At 34.8% G+C, this 18,286-nt stretch overlaps 2 protein-coding genes across 3 annotated transcripts in view; one reads left to right on the top strand and one right to left on the bottom strand.

Annotated features, from left to right (window-relative positions):
• The window catches only part of LOC113665562 (AP-3 complex subunit delta-1-like), a 29,468-nt gene extending 24,898 nt beyond the window's left edge, over positions 1-4,570 (bottom strand). Inside the window, exons 1-6 of one of the 2 annotated variants that reach the window (XM_089187374.1) lie at positions 4,362-4,570; positions 3,824-3,919; positions 2,648-2,728; positions 1,724-1,804; positions 884-991; positions 450-515 (exon numbers count right to left, since the gene is read on the bottom strand). In XM_089187374.1, coding sequence (XP_089043500.1) covers positions 450-515; positions 884-991; positions 1,724-1,804; positions 2,648-2,728; positions 3,824-3,919; positions 4,362-4,421 — 492 coding nt within the window. In that variant the 5' untranslated portion in view covers positions 4,422-4,570. The remainder of the gene's footprint in view (positions 1-449; positions 516-883; positions 992-1,723; positions 1,805-2,647; positions 2,729-3,823; positions 3,920-4,361) is intronic. The other variant, XM_089187373.1, reaches the window with a different exon arrangement.
• A 1,033-nt stretch (positions 4,571-5,603) lies between these two features.
• On the top strand, positions 5,604-16,449 carry LOC113665567 (NIPA-like protein 2). Its single transcript, XM_027181281.2, has 13 exons — positions 5,604-5,877; positions 7,246-7,314; positions 8,670-8,737; positions 9,710-9,813; positions 10,441-10,500; positions 10,679-10,731; positions 10,886-10,954; positions 11,821-11,917; positions 12,887-13,022; positions 13,524-13,612; positions 13,869-13,932; positions 14,142-14,242; positions 14,640-16,449. Exons 1-13 carry the CDS (start codon positions 5,821-5,823, stop codon positions 14,786-14,788), a joined length of 1,116 nt encoding a protein of 371 aa, XP_027037082.1. The 5' UTR covers positions 5,604-5,820; the 3' UTR covers positions 14,789-16,449.
• Positions 16,450-18,286: the final 1,837 nt, after the last annotated feature.

Here is an 18,286-nt window from a genome sequence, read left to right as displayed (position 1 = left end):
AAGTAAATATGCAGAGAAAGACTGACCATCAGATAGAGAGCTTACATCTAGCAGATGACAAACAGAGAGACAGATGGACAGACAAATAGACAGACATACCAAGGTCAATACCCAGGTTAATAGATACACATACATGCACATAACACCAGACTCTAACAAACAGAGAGACAAACACAGAGACAGACAGACAGAAAGAAACACAGACAAATGAACAGACAGACAGACAAAGATAAAACTACAGCCCATAATTTGGACTTAATAAATTTCTAATTATTGTAATAATCAGTGATAAAAAATCCTGAGAAAGAGAAAGAGGTGCCCCCCACCTCAAAAGAACTTTTTTTTTCTTTATGTTAATATTGATAAGCTAAGAGCTTGTAGTTAACACCGACATTTTGTAGAAACTTATCAATAAGAAACTGGAGTAACTAAAATTCATACATTCTTACCTTGAGAAATATCTTATACATAAGTAAAACAGCTCTTTTTCTGATGTATGGCTTAGTTGAGACAAGCTGGTGGAAAAAAAGTTAAAAATATAAGTAAACAAAAAAAGTTTGCCTAATGACATAAAATCTAATGATGATTGACTTTGTAAGTAACTCATTCTCAGGAAACACAGCATATGGTTTATTAAGGTGGGAGGGGAGGGGAGGGGAGGGGAGGGGGAAAGGGGGGAGGGGAAAGGTACAAAATTTAAAAGACAACATGGCTGACAATTAAGTCACATAATTATTTAAGTTTAATTTCTCTAAACAAACTGTTGTTTACCTTGCATGTATTACCTTATTTTTCCTTAATTTTTTAACCCTTAATATTATTTCTTGTGTTCCAACGTCAAAATGTATACACCAAGATTCTACCATAATCATTTAAAACTCACCAATGACATAACATCATTAGCTAAATCTCTTGCCAAGTCTGGAGTCACAAAACAAGCAAAACCAGACAAGGATACACCAGAATCATACATATTCATGCTGCACAAGTCCTGAAAGTTGAAAGAATAATATTTAAGTAATTAATGACTGATTGCAAGGGCTGAATACCAGAATATTTGGCTCGTGGTCATAACATTTCAGCAAAGTTCAGTGCAAGGTTTGTGTCATGGCTGAGTGCCAAATATATTTCTTACCCACCTGACCCACCTAAGTCAAGAATCATTTTATCATAGGACTGATGTTCTTTCTTTTCTCCCTTTCCTCTAAGCTCTCAGCTTGAAGAACCCTATGGCTTTGTATGACCCTGCTCACACCATAACATTTGGCCCTCAAACAGGAATTTTTGTTAAGGGTTTTTTCATAAAAAGCTCATGAAAAATAACGATAATTATATTAAAGTTCACACGGCAACCAGGTGGACAATCAGACATAGTTTGATGCTACTCTGGTTTACAGATTTAATGAATGTAACCGAAGAAGTTACAATTCACAGACCCAATATTCGACACTCCTGTCTAGTGCCTTCGTGGCTTGGATTCTATCCACCACTTTTCACTTCCACTTTGGTGAATGATTGTTGATTATTGCATTAAGAGCAACATTAGCCTTAAATTTGAATTATCCTTACTATGAGATTTTGAAAACTATTTGAACACTTTGATTTGACACTGACAGTTCAAATCTCTACCAACCAATCAATAAATATAGAAAAGTGAGTAAACTCCTTAAGGATGAATTAGTAACCATTGCTGTTCAAATGATGCAAAAAACATTAGCAGCACCTTTCTGATCATGTTTGTGGTTAACATCAGGATATCCAAATCTTCATGGAATGATTGCGATGCTGCTAAATAACCAATTCTCTGAAAAAAAGAAAAAAAACTTTAAGATACATTATCAACACACATTATCAATACATTAATCACATCTCTACATCAATCATCCAGTCCTTAACCCTTTAAGGAGGCTCGAAAGGGTTTTTCGTTGTTGCAGTGTTTGTGAAATGATGGAAGATTACAAAGATGGATATTTAATTGGGTGGGCAAACTATATGTCTCCTTGCAACTCTATTGCTGGGCTATACTTTGAGGGTACTTGTGACATCATATCAGTTACCATGGCAATGCACAAGGTCCACAAAAACGTCCACTAAATTTTAGTTTTTGTAAATTATCTGAACAAAACAAAATTTCAAGCTAGAACCAAATTTATTTTGCAGATTTTATTTCCGGTTCGCGCAATTTCAAGCAACATTTAACTTCCAGTGTGCTGATTTTGATTCATTCAGCTGACGCGTGCATCTTAATTGCGGCGCGTGCACCTAAAAACACTTTCGAGCCTCCTTAACTCCCATGAGTGACCAAGACAGAATTTCTCCTTAAACTATAAATACAATATCAAACAGACCAGTGATGAGAATAAAGAAAAGTATAAATTAAGAGAATGTAAGTTGATCCACTACTAAATTCTCCAAATAAACATCATGAGAACTGTTTGGTAGACAGTAAGGAGAATTACTATTGAGATCTTTGAAGGTAAAGGGTTAAATTCATCTAAGACATTTTGACAACCTCAGTCTCTTACTCTATATGTACCTGTACATTTAGTAGTGACAGCCTACATTTATCAACTGATGTTCACTACAATCAAAACCAAATTGATTTACTTTATATTTCTCAGGGTTTACATATGGATAATAATGATACCTTGTATGTAAACTTTGAAGAACTCATGACTTCAATTATGTTAAATGCAGCCCAGCTGATGTCATATCCCAGCATTTGGAGCTATTAGAACAAAAAGTAAGAAAACAGTCAGAAAATAAATATTTGAACAGGCACCTTTAACTTTTAGTTGAAATAAAGGAGAAGACCAGGTAGTGTACCTGAGGGCTCTTCAAGAAACTGTGGTGCTGCATCAATGCGAGAGTATAACAGGGTAATTGAGTATTATCAAGTGAGTTGATTAAGTAAATTGGCCACTGTAGAGAGTTTCAGTGCTGATACTTAGTGTGTTAGCCTTTCGTGAGAGCAAAAGACCAAGGACTAACGCTAAAAACTTTCAAAACAAAAACACTTTGTTTTGAAACTCTTTATGGTGGCTAATTTACGTTATCAACTCAGTTGATGATACAAAATTACCTTGCAATACTACAAATACACAAGTAACTCATTCAGCAATCGTGATCACTTCTTATTTAATAACAGGGCAAGGTAAGAGGCACTTATCTAAGAGGGGCATATATTGAAAATTATCCCCTAACACCTAGCATCAGTGCAAATGATATCCTGTTATGGATAAAACATACCAATATTGCCAAGCTCAACAACATGTTCTCTATAGTCTGCATGGATGACTAAGATTTTGATAAGTTCTGCTCTTGTGACTACTGAATACAAACTGAGCTCAAAATTTACTATATTTCCAAATCATAGTATCTACAGTAACAATGCCCTGAATATGTCTGATCTATCCTTGCAGTATGCAAGAACCTTGATGTACATAAATCTTTCATATGGTATAGGTCACCAAATAGTTTTCTACAGCTTATTCAATAGAGCACTGAACCATGAAATTTGAAATTCTGAGGTTCAAATCCTCTTGCCAAGCTCAGAATTTTTCTTTACTCCTCATGGGTGACAAATGAATAACATCTCCCTTTCAATAACTTCTTGTTTTAAGATAAATTACAGGACATTACCATATATAAACTAAAAAGCGAATTATGTATAATTGACACAAACAATCACGATTTGAAATAAAATAGATTTCAGTATAATTTGTATTAAAATAGATTTCATTACACAAATGAGTAAGGTTGAATCAATACCTCAGGGGAATCAAACTGAAAGCTTCATGTACTTGTACACAGTTTTACTTACATAAGTGAGTTTTGCCACTGCGTTGGCTTTAACCGCAGCATTCTCCTGTCGCAATTCTTGTTTGATTTCATCCAGACAGGCAGCAATATATTTAGCCTGTAAAATCAACAAAAAATATACTTCCTGTTGGGAATACGTTTCGAGTCAAATTGTTCGGACTTGTGTAAAATATAATTGAAATTTCACTGACACACGCTTCGCCTAGAATCGATATCTAATTTAAGTTCCACGCATGGATCTTACATAACCTTCTTTGGCATCATGCAAACACCAGAATGAAATGAGTTTCATTGAGAAGAATTGAACCAGTTAATTCACCAATTGATCGCCACATTTTTAATTTTCACATATTCTCATCTGCCAAAAATGTAAACTTATAATAGCCATACAAGCGACATCAAAACCCTTACGAGCTCAATGATCATGGTTGTATAATTAAGATCAACATAAACTGAATGAACAGTATGCCACGTCGTCCGTGTAGAGGGCAACAATGCTCATGTGGGGAGAAATCGCATCATTCCTGTTCTTAATATACCTCGTTGCTTTTGTTGTTCCTTATTCCACGGACAAGATCCGTGAGGTTCTTTTCGAACATTTTGGATACTAGCTCTATACGTAGCCAAAAGAAAGGCGATATTGGTGGAATTCCGATAGAAAATCCTTTATCTACGGCATTTTCCAAACCGAAATTGATCCTCCCCCGAGAGTTCAAGATGGCGACATAAACTCGCTGAGAGTTATGGGTAAGCTAGTGATAGCGGCTAATGTCAAGGGAGGGGTAGGAAAGGACATATTGGAACTTAAAATATATATTAAAGTTCACACGGCAACCAGGTCGACAATCAGACATGGTTTGATGCTACTCTGGTTTACAGATTTAATGAATGTAACCGAAGAAGTTACAATTCATAGACCCAACGTTTCGACACTCCTGTCTAGTGCCTTCATTAGGGGTGATCGAAACGCTGCAACAAGAGGTCCTTTTATATGATCACTAATTAGCGGCCTTTTTTCCTGACGAGGTGTAAATAGGCGTCAGGAAGCAAACCGCCATCGTCACGATTTAAAGGAGCATAGGCGGAGTTAATATGCCAAGCCTCCAAACAAAGGCGCTGGTGGTAACGCCGATTAGTGGTGATAATTTTAGAATTATCCCACCTGATTATATGGTTATAGTATGGTTATATTGGAACTTTGTGTATCGAGCACTATCGAGTCTTTCAGACTGTGAGTTGAGATCAGAGATTGATGGGTTTTTGACCAATCAGAGGACAAATATAATCTCAGTGATTTCATTTTGCGAGAAAACCATGTCTAGGACTATGCTTGGAAAATTATCTGCAAATATTTTCCAGGCATGAAGTTCATTTTTTGCACACCCATATTTTTTCAGTTTAATTCTCCGTATCTGTGTTTTTAAAAATAAATATGAATATGCTCAGAAACCATTTGGGTATGACTCATATCATGGGACAACCCTCACACGGAGATTTCGCCATACTCTGCGTCATGTGTGATCCCTGTGATCAATGGTCTAAAGAATTCAGAGCTGGGTAGAAGTTCAGGGGGAAAAGAATGACTCCTCAACTTGACTTCTAGACAGTATGGTACACAAGATGTCACAAGCTTACTCACATCAATCTTACGATGTATTAAATTGAAAGCGTTCGTCTGATTAAAAATCTTGGGAAAATTCTACGCGCCACACATACCCCAGGTTAGCTTAGCAGCCTGGCAAAAGGAAGCACTGAGTATTGTGCGAACTCTAGAGGGGAATGAGAATGAATAGTAGTTATAAATTTATGCAGGTTTGTATGCGGTATCTTTCGAATGCGACTGTTCAAGAGGTTTTGTTCGCTGTGATCGCAAGAAATCTCGCTCTGTAGCTCCTCTCTAACAGTCGTAATTTCACCCTCAGCACGGGTACACAATGTGCTTGGGTTCGACGCGTTTTTGTCGCTGATATTTCTAATTTTTACAACGCCAAATGGTGAATGTACTTGAAAATGGTATCCTTAGAAACTTCTGGCTCCGAAGGCCTTTCGTCAAAGGTGTGTTGTATATTTTTATTTATCTAGATCTATGATCAAGATGGTTCAAAATTTTGCCGGATTAGCATCTATTATAGTAGTGTTTTAGCAGAAAATGTTAAAATCTAATCTGCAGTGCTTTTGTCCCGTTACAAGCGGCCCTCAAAAACCTGAACTAACAAACTCATGAACTCAACTTTATTCCTTCTAGCGACCGATCCGCGACAGATAGAATGTTGTTCACATTGAATCTTTCTTCTTCAATCCTTTTGTGATTTGGACAACAAGCTTTATTGCTGTACCGCCAGCGTGAAAGTATTTCACAGCTAGATCATGCACACTCGTTTTATTGTAGAGTTCTCCGATCGAGGATCACTGAGCCAAACGAAAAATAGAATTAAATTCACAGTTTATCTTTAGCATAGTTTATTCTTCTGGGATTGTTGACTAGGTCGTAGTGAAGACACACTACTTTTTTTCAAAAAAGAGCGAAATAATGTCACAATTTTATTGGTCCTGCAAAAAGTAATATAAAACACATCCGTTCTCACTGACACTGCATTTGACGCGTGTTTTACTTTGTACACGCTTGACAAATTTTGACACCGTCTTTCCCGCGCGTAGCGATGTTGAATTAAGCTTTTTTGTGAACGCATTTTCCTTGGGGGAATGTGTACAGCACAATAGTCTTAACTTGTAGTCGGAAAAACTAACGTATTGTATCCATTTTCTCGTTGTGAAAAAAGTGATCTTTCTCTTTCAAATAATTCCACCTGCTCCATGTCCGAACTCGGAAATAACAAATTTGTATTCCTATCCATTTCATTCTGTTTGTTTTGCGAAAAAGGTTTTGGATGTAATGAGCTGAGTTCACCTATTTTCCATCGCAAATGTTGCATTCTTTAATGTAGTGACACTATTTTTTTCCGCTTCGTAAAATCTTGCTGCAATATTTAAGGTTTGAAACTTTTTATTCTTGCAAAGATATTATTAGGAACACCTTGTTTTGCTTGTCATGAATTCGAAGCTTTTAAATTTAATTTTCATTTCATAAGCCACTCTAAAGTGAGTTTAAAAATTTGGTATTTTTACTCAATTTTGTGCGATGCAAGGTACTATAGACATTATGGTTTTAAAAAAAATCAATGTATTATCTGAAATGTGATAAATTTTTTAATCTCTTCAGACTTTGAGGAAAAGTATTTTCAATTAAAAGATTAGCAACTTTTTTCCATCTTTTTCTTCATTGAGATAAATTTTGAAGTGGTTCTTTCTTGAATTTTTTTCATTGTTGATCAGATATTTTGTTAAATTGTTGTCCAACCAGAATTGCTTTTGAATTAAATATTATTAAAATTGTTATTTTGAATAATGATTTTATTTTTACAGAATATTTTCATTGGAGCAGCACTAGCAATTACTGGAAATCTCCTTATCAGCATTTCAATGAATATACAGGTCAGTAGATTGAGAGTGTTTTTATTTTAAGTAGTCTTTGGGGTTAAGATTATAAATAATTAAAGCTCTCCAAAATGAATTTCTCTTAGACATGTACACACACATGCATTCTTCAATTTTAGTGGCAAGTGTTGGATTTGAGTGATGATTACTCAACTCAGGTCTAACAGCAAGGCATGAAAAAATTTCCAACCAGCACTGGTCAATTTATGTGGTCTAACCTACTCTTGCTTAAAGGGACAACTTATTTTTGGCTGGAAAAATATCCACAACATTATATCTCTATAAATCCCCTCCCCTTTATGAAATATGTGTAAGTACTTTATCATGCTTTAGTTGTACATGTAGCCTCCAACTCAATGCAAGATAAACGATACACCCATATTTAAAACCTGAAAATAGCTTGGAATTAAATTTTTCTTTACTTATGTAAACAATCGGAGGAAATGTGTGGCCATCCAAGGAGTTAACTGGACTAAACCTACATGTATATTTGACCTGATATTGTCCGTAGACTCATCATTATTTCCAGCCCTGACCAGTAGAAATATAGAAGAATTGGTTTTTAAAGTTTGATACACTGTGTAGGTTTTATTGCTGATTGTTAATGAATAGTTATAAATACCACAATGGAATACTAATCTTATAATAATCAAACTGCTCTTTAAAAGTTTTGTGTATTTTTTTCTATATGGATATCCTTAAAACAATTTCTGTGATTTGCTCAGACTTAGATGCAATCTGATCTTTATGGAGTGTCCTTTGTAAAGAGTCAGTTTTTTGGGAATTGTATTAGCAAAGTATAGTGTCTGGTAATTTTATAAACCTTTTTTGTGAACAAGTGTTATTGATTCTTCCTTGATCTAGAGGTCTCAAACCATTTGAACTGTAGCTTTATTTATGCTGTCTTCCCAAAATTTTTATATCTTTTTCAGAAATCAGTGTTTTATTTTTGGGAAAAATTCAAATAACCAAGTAACTTCTCTCTTGATAAAGGATGCATTTTTTTTTCTAAAAATAAATCCTTATATGAGACATTATTAGTTCTTTTGAATTCAGTACTGCATATATTTCAAATCCCTTTTTTCATTTGCGGTGTACAAGACAAGGGTTTGCTTTTTTAGAATGAAAATTTGGAAAATGAAAGCTCTTCCTTTGTAACAAAGCTTTTCCATTTGTTACATGTCATTGTTGCCAAAGCACTTTTGAATTCTGAAATCTTCACTGGATGAATTTGTGAAGCTCATTTATAATTTACAAGAACTGAATAACATTGAATTGTAATATTCGAGTGAAATTACTTTTCAGACCTACACATTTAGAAAATTTACAATTAGTTTTTACTTTTATCATAGAAATATTCCCATTTGCGCCAAGCAGAAGAGAAAAGTGAAACACACTATTTGAAGAGTAAAATATGGTGGTATGTTTTCTCAATCTTTGTCTCAGTTATAATTTGAATTATTAATGAAGTTGTAGAGAGATCTTTTAAGAATAGCACATTGGGTGTCATCTTATTGTTGTCTTATTGAAAGGGTGAAAATTTTCACCTAACACCCAATGTGACAATACTACGGTGTACATGTGTATTAATTTTGAAATTAAAAGCACAGATAAGTCAATATGATAAAAAAATTTGTTTATTCAAGCTATTTTAAATTTTTTAGATTTATGCTGTAATGCAGGATGAAATGTGCTAAGTGTCTTGAAAATTATATATTAAGTATGTGGGAATTCTGGCCAACTATACCAAGCATGCTACAGTTGGTCAATAAAGGAGTTATCAAAGAAGAAAGATGGAGAATTTTGTGCAAAATATTCTTCACACTTATCAGCCCTTTGACCTCAAAGAGAGACTGGCATCCAATGTGTTGTTGCAGTATCACCCCTAAATTAAACATTAAGGTGACAAGAATAAAGGAAAGGGTCACCAAGTAAGGAAAGCTCAGGATTGTTAGACAAATTCTCCTTGCAGAACCTTAGGAAATGTATAGAGAACAGTATGGAGAATATGCTCAACAAATAGATTCCAAGTTTCCGTGCATCTGTTCGGTAATAGACCACAGATGACGTCAAAATGTGGCAAGAACAAAAAAGTGGCACACGAGGCGCAGCCAAGTGTTTCACTGATGTTCTTACCATATTTTGACATCCTCTGTGATCTATTACTGAACAGATGCATGGCAACTTGGAATCTATTTTTGTGTAATGAAGAATTAAAATAAACAGAAAAAAGTTTTAATGATGACGTCATCTATGCATCTGTCCTCCAATAGATCATAAGTGAGAACCAGTCAGAATGTGCACATAACTGAGCTTATTATCTAAATACTAATAGATGTTAGGGTGTAAAGGGCAAATTAAAAAAATGCTAACTTGTTTTTGATGAATTTAGGGTTGGTCTTATTTTAATGGTTCTTGGAGAAATTGGAAACTTCTCAGCTTACGGCTTTTCGCCAGCATCACTTGTGGCTCCTCTAGGAACTACCACTGTAATAGGTATGTGTTTGGATATCTTTCTAATCTGTTATAATTATATGCAGGGCTGTATACAATAGCTGGTAGCCAGTTTATTTTCACACAACAGCCCTGTATTAATTGTTATTTATCAGGAGGAAGGTCTGGCAATGACCTGTGCCCAAGGTCTTGAGTTTTGCTTAAGGTCAACTGCCAAGGGTGCATTTTTTCCATATAGGGGCCAACCTAGACCAGTAAAAAACTTATTTGTTGTTCTATTAGTTTGCTATTTTCTGCTTTGCCACAAATAGCAAGACAAAAATTCTGGATCTAGCCTTTGTACAAAAGCTAGAAGGGTTTTGACACAGGATTAGCCACTCAGATTCAAGAATTTAAGAGTTTAGCCCACCAAAATACTTCAGTAAAAAAATTTTTATATTATTTTCATCTAAAGAGTGCTTTTGACCAAAATACTTGTTGGTAAAAACTCAAGATATGACTACAAATGGTCTAATTGAAGTATAAAATTTGATAGCCATACCTTCTACTCTATATTACAGTGACCATTCATTTACTTTTTACTTTGAAACTTTCAGGAAGTCATGTACATGTGTTTGATTTTGTGATCAAAGCTACCATTGTTTAATTAGAATCTCTCTTTTCTTACAGCTAATGCCATCATTGCTGTTGTTTTTCTGAGGGAAAGAGTGCGATACCAAGATGTTTTTGGTAATTTTGATTATTAAATTTTATATGCAAGTTTTGAACGAATTGAGCATGATCAATGTTTAAAAATGAATGTTACTGAAAATAAGTTTTCATTTATACCAGAAAGAGTAAAATAATTAATTCTGTTCTCATCAACAAGTACAAATCAGTAACAATCTTCACTCTTTGTCATCTTTAGGTGTTACCCTTGCAATTGTTGGTGCCTTTTTGCTCATAACATTTTCAACCAAGGTACAGTGTTCACTATGAGCTAATTTTAGATAATTCAATATTTAAACATTTTGCAATTTTTTCTGACATCTGTAAAGTCTTCTTTAGTCTAAGAGCTATCCAATTATGTCTTAATTATTTCCTTAAATCAACATGATATTTATTTATCCAACAGGAGTTTTCAGAATTGACTGGACAAGAATTGGCATCCTATTTGCGTCAGTGGCCTTTCCTTGTCTATCTGGTGAGCCTTTTCATTTCTGGTTGACATGTCATAGATATTTAGGATGGTTTGTGTTTTCTAGACGCATAATAGACTTCTGTCATGTCTGATGATTGACCCATGGAAACAAATTCCCAAACAATCTGTGTTAACAGAGGAACAGCAACATTAAATGTTGCTGTTGCTCTTTGCTACTTAGGATTTTCCAGAAATGTAAAAAAGGTTTAATATGTGTATTTCATATAAGTGCAAAAGCATGCGACATGAGATGTTTCATTGAAAGTTAATGTAAACAGTGGTGTAGGATGTAAGAAATCAGGCTGTCACACTTGTCAGTCTCGTATTCATGTAACACCTGTGTGGCAGGGGATTGTTTGGCTTCCTGGCCGAGTTTAGATATATTGTCAGTAAATAAATCTCTGTTGAGTATTCTTCAAATCTCACTCATATTTTGGACATGAAACCACACCATATGCTACATAAATGTCATCTCTCCATTGCTCTACAATGTTGTTAGTTAACCAGGCAAACCTTTATTCAACAACTGTTTTCTTCATATTCAAGTAGAGAAATTAAATTTAACTCTTTAACTCCCAGATTAAATTTGTAATTCTCCTTTCTGTCAACCATGCAATTGTTATCATGATAGTTCAGAGAATTAACTATTGAATCAACCAATTATCCCCAAATTGATACTTTTCTTAATTCTCATCAATTATCGGGTTGATATTGTATTGATATTGTAAGGAGAGATTCTGTCTTGGTTACTTCTGGGAGTTATAGGGTTAAGCAAGTTAAAGATCATTGCAATCTGATCAGCAGCTTTTGTTACATACAGTGTAGTGACGCAGATAGTTTACTTCAGATCTTTTATTGTTTTCCTCCAGGCACTGGAAGTTGCTCTGTTTTGTATTCTACTCATTGCTCAATGGCGTTATGACTTGGAAAATGTGGTAGTCTTCCTACTCCTGGTAGCATTGTTAGGTAAGTTTAACCTTTAGACCCCCAAGAGTGACTAACATCTAATTTCTCCTTACAGTGTCACTCCTGAATCACACATTAAGGTTGTGGGAATAAGGGAAATGATCATCATCCAGAGAGGCTCTTGATTGTTGAACAAATTTTCTTTGTAAGCACCTTAAGAACTGTATTAGCAAACATTACTGAGAATATACATACTGACGTTAGGGTGGAAATGATTAATATACATAATTGCACCATTTACCAGTAGTTATAGCTCATAAAAAATTTTACTCAGTTTTTAAACAAGCTACAAATGTTTATCATTATATTTTTTGTTTTCTTTTGGGTAGTTAAACATTGTTTTAGACCACAGTATTTTCCAATAATATTTTGTAGGCATCCAGAGTAAAATAAATAGATAAAAAAAGAAATTAAAAAACAGTAGCTGCCAAAGGTGAAGATTGATTTCAGGTTGAGAAAGGTGTTTAATTTTTTTCTCTAATTGAAGCAGCTAGTGCTTCAACAGCAGTGGCCCTCTAAAATACAGTCCACCAGGGTCTTCTGAAGAATACTGCAAACCCTTCACAATTTCTACCAAAGGGCCAAATTTAAGGAAGTTGGCTGTAGGTCACAAACTCATTTATCCGACTTTTTCTATATTGCAACCAAAAAAAATTGTTACTGTATGTTTAGGTGTGTTGTTTTCAAGATTCCATCACAACTCTGAAATGCAAAAATTGAGTTCAGGAGAATTATAAAATGGAGTGTTTGGAAGAAATCTTTCAATACATGTAATTTCCTATTGACTGCTTGATTCTTTTTGGTTGCTCCTGTCTATTAAGCAAATTCTCCTTCTTAATTACAAAATGAATGCAGGGAGAGGAGTAGGGAGAAAATGCAGGGTTAAATAAAGGGATCTACATGTAACACCCTGTTGCCATTTTATTGACTGTTTGACATGACTGTTTTTGTTCTTTTATTTCATGACAGGTTCTTTGACTGTAATATCGGCAAAAGCTGTATCATCCATGATAAACATAACACTGGGTGGAAACAGTCAGTTGGGCCATCCTTTGTTTTACGTCATGCTTATTGTCATGATTACCACAGCTATCGCACAAGTCAAGTAAGTATTAAAACACAAATTTAACAGTCAACTTTCATTCTTTGTAAATGACAATCGTGCTTGTGGATGAAAAATTTTGACCTCACACAAGAGAACCCTTCCTGATCAGTTTTCCATGGCTAACACAAAACTTGCACTATTGTAGCCTTGCATGACATAATTATTTTAGAACTTCAAGGCACATGATAAGGAGAGCCACTTTAAATATTTGTGCTTCTTTGCAACCTCCAATTCTTGGGTCAGAAAAAGCACAGGGAAGAAAGTTGTACCACAATTCTTTCGAAGTCTCCAAAAAGTTTTGGAACATCCTCAGAATTCTTTGGGCATCTTCAGCTAAAATGAGGTCCTTCATAAGAAAGGCTCAGGCTTCTTACTCAAAACAAAATTGTTGGCAGGTGTAAAAATTACAAGTCTATTAAAATCAAACTTTATGGGAAGTAAATCTTTGATATTAGTGGAATTGGATAAACTCTAAGGTTTTGTTGCTTTTTTTTTCCACAGATTTCTCAACAGAGCCATGCAGTCTTTTGATGCGACTGTTGTAGTTCCCACCAACTTTGTTTTATTTACAATTAGTGCTATCATAAGTGGTGAGTAACAGAAAGAAGTATAAAGTAATCGCTCCCAGATCTCATTAGAAATTCTCCTTTCTGTCTGCCATTAATTTCTTGTGATGTTCATTTGGAGAATTTGGTATTGGAATGACTAATAATTGTTTGCTTGATACTGTATTGATACTGTGAGGAGAAATTTTGTCTTGGTCGCTCATGGGAGTTGATAAGAGTGAGATTTCAGTTAAAAACCTAGCAGTTATACAGCTTAATATTTTTTTCCTTTTGATTTCAGGTATTGTTTTGTATAAAGAATTTTATGGTCTTACATTTCTGGAAATATTTATGTTTCTTTTTGGGTAAGTTCCTGTATTTTGTTGAAACCAAAGTTTCTCTTTTCAAGGTACATTCAGCAAAATCCTGGCATCCAACTTGACAATGACTATGGAACAGTTAATATTTTTCTTTTCTCAGTATTCTGTTTTAATAGTTAAAATGAAGATTATGAAGATCTATTTTGTAGAATTGATTGGCTCAGATTTTAAACTTTTATGAAAAACTTTTGCAGGTGCATTTTGTCATTTATTGGTGTATATTACATCACCTCAGACCGAAAGCAAGAGGAGTCAGATGAGCAGCTGCTACTTACAAATGCTGACCTGTTCCCTGGTATGTCAATAATCATTAACCCTTTAACTCCCTGTAGTGATCAGCATGAAACTTCTCCCTATAATACTTTTACATTATCAAGCAAACAGGTAATGAGAATATTCAAACTCATCAGGTGGCAGTTGTTATCTTGATCTTACACCAAATTCTCATAACTAATTTACAAGGATATTTGTAGCAGCTAGAGGGGAGAATTAAGGATGAGATCTTGGGAGTTAATTGGTTAATCTTTTGAGCTATTACTTTTCTTTAATCCTTCAACTCCCAACATTTAATTTTCTTAGAACATCCAGACATTGTACTACAAACGGTTTATGAGAATACTCATGATCCACAGACTGGTAGAAGTTTGTAGGAAACTGATATGAAAGTATTTTAATTGATTTTGTTTTTTCAGGATTCTTGTCACTTTCCTCATCGAAGTTGATTGCAGTACAACCCAACAACATGCTAACAGCCTCTCATGTGGAGTATCCTATGCTCCCTAGCAAGCCAACTTATGAATCAACTGCTGATGCAGAACAACAAGTGGAAGGAGGGACATAACCCGTTACGACCTGAACATTAATTTCTTGCACAAATAGTACTTTTGGAATGAACTATTGACATGACATTTTTGATTCTGTCTTCCGAATGGTGGGGTGGGTTGAGGGGGGGGGTGGGGCAAAGTGGATTGAATGGGGGGGGGGGTGGGGTGATGGGTCTGAATGACTCATGTGAAAGTGCCTAGTACAGTTGTTCATAAATTCTATTTCATACAGGAGACACTTTTGCTAATGTTAAAATATTCATTCACCTTTTTTTATTTCTATTTTAAGTTCCCTTTTCTTCCCTTGCAGTCATTTAATTCTTTCACTCTCAGGAATGACCAAGAGGTATTTTCTCCTTGAAGTGTAAATACACTATTGAGGAGACAGATGGTGAGAATTACAAAAATGAGAAAACAAAAAAATGTATCAACTAAGTGAAAGAATTTGATTGAATGTATAAAATTCTCATTACTGTCACTAGATGAAGTTTGTGGCAGTCGCTAATGAGAATTACTTTTGAGATCTTGAGAGTGAGAAGATTAAATGAGAGATTGTTACTGTGCTCTTGACTAGAGGCTACTTTCATGAGTACAACACTCCTTCAATTTGTGGCATTTGAGTTGACCACAAGAGTGGTATCATCAAAGATTACACCACTAAATCAGTGGTAATTGAGCATGTCATACATATTTGCTTGTTTTCCCACAAATTTCTTTAAATTTAGGTTCTGTATGGAAACATTTGGGTTTAGGGAATGAAAGGGAATGTTGTTTCTGGCAGGATGGTGTGCAAGAACAGAAAAATGATTTCTCTTAAGAAGGTTGTTTAATGTACAACCTTAATAGGTTAGCTTTAATTGTCAAAGGTATTAAACAACTTGAAGACTTATTTTCATGGCCTAAGGATGCATGTAGCATATACCATTTTTTTTAAATTCATGCACAAAGGGAGCAAAGATGTGTCATACATTAGTTTATTAGGAGGTGTTAAACTATTATGGTATGTGTACACATGTAAGTGACACCTCAAAGTTGTATCTTTTCAAAGAGATATGTTACACCAGAATGAGTGCGTGTCACACCTCTGAGATGTGTCACACCACTAAGATATGTCACACCACAAAGACATGTAACCCTAAAGGTTCATCACACTACAATTATTACACATCACGCCATTAACATATTTCACACTGCAATCATATGTCACGCCATCAAGATATGTTACCTCCTTAAGATACATTACAGCATAAAGATAAAAACGCCTGTCGTTGCTGTATCACAAAGATGCTGCATCCTCATCATAAGGTGCTCGCAGGGGTGGGGGGTGGGGAGGGGGGTATGATTCAACCACTGAAAGACACCCAAGAAGCAACAATAAAGCAAATGGGAACTGCAATGGTAAATAATAAATAAGATTTAGGTTGATTTTACTATAAAACTTCTATTTAGCAGACATGGACAAAGCCCTCAGTAAGTGTCCTTGATAAGTGTGTGTCCACTACATTCATATTCAGGGAATTGTGTACCTAAAATTTGTTTGTTTCAAAATGAAGTAGTGATCAGCAACCTCTCCTATCTGGTTATTTTGTATCAATGAAATGAAAAAGTACTGGAATCAATTTGTTAAAAATAGATTATTTTATTTGTAATCAAATTGAAATGAGACTTGCATTCCTGATTAAGTTGTCTGTTTAATACAGGTTTAATGTAATAGAAGTGTTAAACCCTATAACGCCCAAGATCTGATTGTTACTTCTCCCCTTTAGCTGCTACACATTTCATTGTAAATTAATTATGAGAATTAGGTTTTAGATCGAGATAGCAACCTCAACCTTATAAGTGCAAGTACTCTCATTACTGTATGGATATTATAGTGAGAAGTTACATCTTTATCTGTTCTGGGAGTGAAAGGGTGAATTTGGAGAATTGATTGCTGAAAAATAGGTGCCTGCTTTTATCATAGGTTCTTCATGTTCAATTGCATTTGAAACCTACTGTAATAGTTTAGGTTGCTGGTACTTTAACCCTCTGCGGTAAATGTTCCAAGCTGACAGCCTGCAGCCAAAGAATATATTGTTTATTGTTTCCTATTTATCCTTGGGTACAAAAAGTTATTTTTATTGATGTAAAATACTGGAGTATTTTGTTTATTTCTTTACAAGAGAATTAGAATGAAGGGATGGACTCGACTTTTGTTTACAAGGAAATATATATAATGTGAATTGTAGTTCCGAGATTTTTCCTTATATGACAAATCTAGAAAAAAGGTATATAAATATTAGATTTCTTTTCTCTTTTGTCCATTCACAAAACCTTGAGATTAAAAGAAAAAAAAAGTTGCATGGGTCTGTGGTACATTTAGGTGTAGTCTGTGAGCACCCTTCATCAGGAACACTTATGGTTCATAAAAGTAGTTTAATAATAAACTGGCAGTGTACTAATGAGAAGTTGTAGAATTTGTTCTTTCTTCCTTTTTGTTTTTTGTCTACCACATGTCTGGTTTGGGTGAGGAGGAGGGGTGGGGTGGGGGGGGGCTACTTTCGTAAGGAATGAAAGTATATCATTGCCAAACAATCATTTTGAATTGCAGAGGGACAAAAAATTTTCCTGATTTTTGCAAGGTGATTCAAGTCTGCATGAAATTTGTAGTTGGTGAAATGACTGCTGAAAGACACCTATGAAGCATTTTCAAAATGATATGCTCTTTTGATTTGATTTGTTCTTCTTTGTTCTGCTTTGTTTTTGTAATGGTCTTTGTCAACTTTTTTCCCAAATTTGATCAACTTTTTTTAACTTTTCACCTGACTTTTGAGGCAACTGATGTTAGGAATAGCCTTGTAATCTGAGTCCCAGTTCCTATCTTCAACTATTCAGTGCACATCGTCTGTTAACCATCTTGAGTTGTGGTGGCTTTCCTTTTTTAAATTTGTAGAAGTTCACATACCCAACATCACAACATTTTGTGGGTAAGTGATTGGGAAGAGTCATTAGCCCTTAAAACTCCCATGAGTGACCAAGAAAGAATTTCTCCTTACCATATATATGAATTATTAAGCAGACAGGTGATGAGAATATAGAAAAACATTGATTAGGGGATTATTAGTTGATCAAATATCAAATTCTCTGAAGTGGCATCATAAGAGATATATGGTTGACAGTAAAGAGAATTTGTGAGGACATCTTGGGAGTGAAAGTGTTGATTACCAGGGCTCAGTCTTTTGAAGGCTGATTGGCTTAAACCCAAGGTTAAATTTTGATCCAGGTTTGTTTATTTCTTTGTACAAAAGCCTTTCTAGGACAACTTTCTCTATTCTTTTCAGAGCATCCAGTAATCACATCCTAGAGAAAAAGAATAATATGGAATTTTTTAATAAAGCTTTCAAATCTGAAATCACATTTCACACTAATCCTGGTTTATCTTGACCCAGCTTTGAACAACCCAGCCCAGATTTTCAGTTTTAAAGGATTTTGCAGAGAACAAGGAAAGCTTGTTGTGATATCTAAAAACACAAAGA

This window comes from Pocillopora damicornis, chromosome 11, assembly GCF_964200805.1.
Source record: "Pocillopora damicornis chromosome 11, jaPocDami1.2, whole genome shotgun sequence".
NCBI lineage: Eukaryota > Metazoa > Cnidaria > Anthozoa > Scleractinia > Pocilloporidae > Pocillopora > Pocillopora damicornis.
This window is presented reverse-complemented; position numbering and strand designations above follow the sequence as displayed.